This window comes from Eucalyptus grandis, chromosome 2 (assembly GCF_016545825.1).
Source record: "Eucalyptus grandis isolate ANBG69807.140 chromosome 2, ASM1654582v1, whole genome shotgun sequence".
NCBI lineage: Eukaryota > Viridiplantae > Streptophyta > Magnoliopsida > Myrtales > Myrtaceae > Eucalyptus > Eucalyptus grandis.
In genome coordinates, this window is record NC_052613.1 from 45,653,209 (window position 1) to 45,659,620 (window position 6,412).

At 37.8% G+C, this 6,412-nt stretch overlaps 1 protein-coding gene across 2 annotated transcripts in view; it reads right to left on the reverse strand.

Moving 5' to 3' along the window:
* The window catches only part of LOC104433232 (F-box protein SKIP28), a 38,522-nt gene extending 33,748 nt beyond the window's left edge, over positions 1-4,774 (reverse strand). The window contains exons 1-2 of one of the 2 annotated variants that reach the window (XM_010045918.3): positions 4,215-4,774; positions 2,960-3,833 (exon numbers count right to left, since the gene is read on the reverse strand). In XM_010045918.3, the coding sequence (XP_010044220.2) occupies positions 3,252-3,833; positions 4,215-4,577 (945 nt within the window). In that variant the 5' untranslated portion in view covers positions 4,578-4,774 and the 3' untranslated portion in view covers positions 2,960-3,251. Of the gene's footprint in view, positions 1-2,959; positions 3,834-4,214 lie in introns of those variants that run through there. The other variant, XM_039306022.1, reaches the window with a different exon arrangement.
* Between the last annotated feature and the right edge of the window lie 1,638 nt (positions 4,775-6,412).

Sequence of the window (6,412 nt, forward strand, 5' to 3'; positions counted from 1 at the left end):
TTAAATAATTATTTTATTTTTAATTAATTTAATTCAAATTTAATCAAATCCTCTTTTCAGAAGACCTTGAAGTACTTAAACAAAATTATTATGAATACCTCCTCGTAAGAGTGCACAGCTCAGATGACTCGGACTATAACTATAATGCTCGTGACATTAAAAAAGAGTCTACAATGAATTTATACTAATAATATTAATAAATTAACAAAAGTTATTGATGAAATTAATAACTAACAATAAATTATAATCAACTTATTTAAATAAATTCATGATCTTCTACAATAACAAAAATTTATCGTCATTCAATATTCAATACTTTTATTTTTTAAAAATTTTAATTTCATTTAATTATTTTTCTGATTAAATAAAAGGTCCCCTCGGGGGTCTACCCCCACTCCCTTGTTTCCCTCGTCTCCCCCCCCCCCTCCCCCCAAATTTTTTTTTCACTTTTCTTTCTCTCCCCACCACCTAACGAGCTATCAGTTCACTTCCCCCTTCCTCCAACACGCCATGTCCTTTTTTATTCTTTTAATTTCCTTCTCAAAACCCTAGCAGCGCCCTCCTTCTCCTCCTCCTCGCCACACGACCCCCTTCTTCTTCTCTTCCTCTCGATCTCTGCTTGCTCTCGGTTCTCATCACAATCGTTCACCACCTCACCTCCAGTCCTTCCTCCCTCGCAAATGCAGCCTCGTCTCCAATCCATCGTAACATCACAAAGTGGTAGCCATCGCCTACTCTTTCTCTTGTTGTCTCTCACTATCGCGAGCTCACCGTCGCTCGCGGCCTCATCTCTGCTCCCTCGCCCTCGCCTCCACCCTCTATTTAAGTAGCACCAACATGACACGCGACATGCGACACGACACGACACGACACGCCAATAGGTAGTTTCTCAAAAAATTGAGAATCCCGATACGTTGGGACACGTTATATGTTTAATATATATATATATATATATATTTATATATACATAATAAATTATAATTTTTATGATTATTTTAATCAAATTAATTTGATTCATATTTATAAATAAATAAATAAAACTAGAGACACTAAAAAACATTAATCCATCATTGATTAATATCATCCATTATTTTAATTTGACAAATTCAACTCTATTTTTATAATTCATAAAACTTGGAGAAAAACAAGCGATCCACATTATGGACTTGCATGTCAGATATATTGGAAGAGGAGAAAAAAAATTTAAAGAGTGAATTATGTATCATGAAAAGTGAAAGTCAGAAAAGAAGATAAGATTATGTTTTTCTTCTTTCTCCATTCATTATTTCTATTATTGTGTTTTATTTTTACATATATATATATATATATATATATATATATATTAACTTATCATTTATTGAAATTTTTAAAAGTAACCTTGATATCAGAATTACATGTCGGAAACTTGCATGTTAGAATTCCAACTCAAGTGTCAGAGAGTGTCGCGCGTCGAAGTGTCCGATATGACACGAAGGCTCTTGGAAAGTGTCGTTGCTTCATAACCCTCCATCGTCTTTCCAATACGCGTGTCGAAACGTGTCAAGAAAAGTTAACCACGTGTCAAAAAATCCGACACACTCCGACACATGTCAGACACAACACGAAAGCACGTGTAACGTGTTTGTGCTTCATAGCTTACTACCATTAACAAAAATCCCCATTTTAAGTCATTGCTCTGTGAATCTTAAAATAGTGAAACTTATTTCCGAAATCAAACTAAATTCCAAAATTCAATTTTGTACGATCACATTTTAAAATTTATAAAAGTTTCAAAATCAAGTTTTCAGGACGAGCAAGAATATTAACGTTTTTTTATTGTTTTGTGTTTCATGTTAAACATTTTTGGAAGACTTGGAGTTAACACGGTGCCAAATAGGTGTTAGATAGGCCCTTCCTAAATTTGTTTGATCAATTCCTTAAACATCTTTTTTGGCTCAGTGTATTTCGTGAAAAATACATATATTTAGTTGGAGGTGATATTTTCAATAAGAACTATTATAAATTAATGTACATTACAGATTTATCATCCTACTTGGCTATTTTCTAGTAAGTTAGAGAGAATGATTTTGAGAAAGAACAGGCATGGCAACAATCGTGGGAACAGCGATGGCAACACCATGGCATCACACAAAAACGCAATTATGAGAAAGAGAGGGGGAGAGAGAGTTGGGCGGGCTCTCCCTAGCTAGTTTAGGCAAGCGTCATGACCCTCGTCATAGCAATTGCTTGCGGCCCTATTTGAAAGTTTTTGAAATGGGATTGAAATTTGAGAACAACGTTGTGTAAAGTTAGCTAGACACTGACTTGAGGCAAAAATGCCCTCTTGTGATGAAGGACTTGTACTTTTACGAAAAAAAAAAAAAAAAAAACCATCTTGAAATGAGATCAATCATGCGCGTATAAATCACTTGTTGTACTATACTCTAATTAAAAGATTTTCACAATCTAATTCATTTCATAACTTTCCAATCAGTCAATTAATGATGTACCATGGGAATCATCATTTATCCTTAAGAAATATGAATAGACATGCCATCTTAACATGAATAAACATAATATTCTTTCTGATTTTTAATTAAGGTCGATTATTCTGTTGAATGGATTCATCATAAGTCGAACAGAGGAGAATATGGTCACCGCATGAAGGACCGCTGCTGAGAAGGAACGACCTCTTAAGTCATCGCAGCTAAATCACTCGCACAGGGAAATTGGAAGAGTGCAATGAAAAAAGAAAACTAAAATGAACGATGTTGCATGGTAATAGGAGGGAACAGCATTGTGCTTCGTAGATGGCAAGGATGTTCCATGAGCGTCCTGCTCAGAAGTTGAGTCCAAGCTTTATTCGTAAACCAGTTTGCGACTTTCATAAAGGCATTGTCATCGGTCTTTACCGACTGCATACTTCTGGGATGAAAAACGATGGAGTGATTTCAATAGATAGAATCGTAAGAGTGAGGTGTGACAATTTCTGATCCAACACAAGTCGAATGACACGATTCTACAGCTAGAAAATGTAATGGTAAAATCAAACGACCGGGCACAAACTCAGGAGATCATATGTGCGTACTCTTGCCCGTTTCACTGCACGGTCAAAACGAATGAAACAAGGTTCACTTCTGATGAAGAGAAGGTATCATCACCTGTGCACTAACGATAGCAAAAAGAGACTATGTGGGACATGCTGCACAATGCATTCATATGCAAAAAGGGAACCTTATGCTTGGGCCTTCTCAAGATTCATTTGCCCAAAGCTATACATCAATATCATCCTCCTCGTATACAGCACACAACTCACAAACAAACCCCCGAGACCCTGAAGGATTGAGCCGCCGCTCCGCATGTTGCTTGCAGTATGGCTTGTTGCAGAAATCACACTTGGGTAGTTGGAGCCAGCACCTCATGCATAAGATGTCCGCACAAATAGCCTCGGCTTCCTCTAGATCGTCAGGTTCGACGCATGCGCCACACTGGATGCACCTCGGAATACAAGAGCTGCATCCTCTGCATTCACTTAATCGCCGGTCTCTCTTCCTCACGCATGTTTCTATAGGGCAGATAAAGACCTTCCTCACCTCGTTGCATTTTGGACAGATTTCCACATCGACAGGACAAATATTGCAGTCACCCTCGAGTCCAAAGTGCGTGGAGCACTTGTGCTCCAGCGTTTTGGGATTCACTCGAACGTAGGATCGAAGCACTTGAAGGTGTTGCTTCTGTAGATTGTAGATGCCATTGATCTTTATGGACTGTAAAATGTTACCATGTGTTGATAGAGTCTTCACAGCGTTTATGACTCCCTCTGGTGTTAAGCTCGTACATCCCGGTACATATAACTGCATATACAACAATTTCAAGCCATTAAAGTAAACTTTCTGCAAATCGAATTACTTCTATTTTGAAGAACAAACAATTATTGTCTCCACTCATTTTTTCAGACGTAGCTAATCGCACACCAAGAAGCCATCAACACTAAACTAAACCCCACGAGAAACACTATGTTTCTGGACATTTTCCCATATACTATGATTTTGACTGCCACGAGCTTAATTTTCTCTAGTTCGACGGAGTAGTTTGCTTCATGAAGCAAACAAGTTTAAGGGCATGGTTAATTGTTGGACATGAGCAGAAAACAATGATATACAGGTATCATCTCCAGCAATTCACAATAAACACAAAGAAGAAAAGGATAACTGGCGTAGCGGTTCGCATCTTACCTTGTTGATGAGAGGATTTCTCTCTATAACAGTTTGAAGCCCGCCGTCTGTGATTTTTGTGCAATTGAATAGCCCCAGTGTCCGGAGCTTCCCATTTGCCTTTGAAGTGATCTCGATAAGTATCTCATCACACATCCGCCGACTCAAAGGATCGTCGACAACGAGTTCCAGCCACGGCAGAACATCGTCGCGCAGGGCATCTCTCAGAGACGTGCACGCTTCGCCCACGGCAATCAGCCCAGATAAGCTGAGATAAGGCAAGACCAGGAGCAGGGCCTCATGGGGTTGACCCGGTACCGTCAGCTCACCTATGTTCTCATCCTCGGGAGACGCATGATCGACATCGAACGATAGGTTTGGCATTTCTTGGTTCTACCAATCTTCTGACAGAGCATGAATCTTTGGATTTGCTGGTTTATGATTGAGAACAGAAGAAGAGAATGAGGCCTTTGAGGGGAGAAATATGAACAACCCGTGAGGGGGATGTGATTGGATAAACGGACTCCTAATGGGAACGTGGATAGATAATTTTTGTCTGGACTATGTGAAATGCGGGTCTATCTCAATGTAGCGGCTTTGGTAAGAAGCAAGAGATCTTTTTGTTTTCTTAGTTGCCAAGAAAAGTGGAAGTAACAGGATTCACGTATAAACCATGACTTGGCTAGTGTTGGGGCCAAACTAATTTAGATTTTATAATATTTTTCTTTGCTCCCATGACTTTGACACTTATTCATTCATTCCGCGAAAAATAAGGTGTTTTTGAAAAATATTTTCTAAAAAATCATTTTTCAAAAAAATATAATTATTTTTTGATATCCAACCAAAATATGAAAATAAAGTGGAAAAAAAATTTGGCTATTCGATAGGAAATTTTTTTCTCCATGCACTTTTATAAAAATTGAGTTTTTATTATTTTATTTTATTTCTTTAAAAATCAATTTTAAAATTATTTTTCTTTTCCTTAAAAATAAATTTTTTTTTTTCTTTTTATTCTCTTCTTCTTTGGCCAAAGGCGAGCTCAAGCTCACTACTGGCTCGCTAGCCTTGGGCCTAACTAAATTGGCGAGTTCAAGCTTGCCTATGGCCAATCACCAGCCATTGTGATGGTCAACAATCAGCCAAAGAAAAAGGTGGAAAAAAATTAAAAATTCTAATTTTTAAGAAAAAAAAAAATGAAAGAAGAGGGGCTAATAGAGTATGAGATAAGAGAATGAGTAGGGAAAATGTTTTTTATTTCCCCCACTTGAAAAGTAGAAAACATCGTTCACAATTTTAGATGAATTTTTTTCCTTAATGAAAAATGTTTTCCCCAACTAGTTCATTTTCCATAAATGAATATTGAACAATCTAGAAAATGTTTTTCTGCAAGTTGTTTTCCGCAAAATGAATGAAATTATTTTGACAATCAATCCCTCACAAGATACAGAGGAAGTTCTCTGGAGGTTAAAAACTCAAGCTGCATTTAGTGGCAGGGATTAGCATTGATATAGGATTAGGATACGATAGGTTAAGGACGTGGGTATATATGTTTATATTTGTAATAGTTTGTTTAGTGCATGACCACATATGATCTAGACTAGTATTACTCAATAAAAAATAAATAACCCAATTTACTATGAGCGTGTTTGGTAACGTTTCTGTTTAAAAATTGTTCTAGGGAACGAAATAGAAAAACTATTTCTATTCCGGAGAACAATTTTTTACCAGAAAGATGCGTTTGGTAAACTTGTTCCGGGAATAAAAATGAATAGAAACACATTTGGTAAATAGAAACACATTTGGCGAGCTCGAGCTCTCCCAGATCCGGCGAGGCCGTGAGCTCGCCCAGCCAAGGCGAGGCTGAGCCTCGCCAGGGGCCGGCGACGCTCCGGCGAGGTCGCCGACCCTCGACAGCCGGTCGCCGGCCATGGCCGAGGCTAGCGACCGGCCAAAGAAAAAAAGAAGAAAAAGAAGAAGAAAAGAAGAAGAAAAGAGAAGAGAGAGAAGTGTTTCTTCAAAAGTGTTTCGGAACAAAAAAAAATAACTTTTTTTGTTTCTTATTTCCGTTCTTTTTTTGTTCGGGAACAAAAACGCAAACAAACGCGTTTTATTCTTTTTGTTCCCAGGAACAAAAAAACAAAAAATCTGTTCTTAAACAAAAAAAAAGAAGTGAAAACATGCACGCCCTATGTGGATGAAATGACCACTGCTTGTAGTGG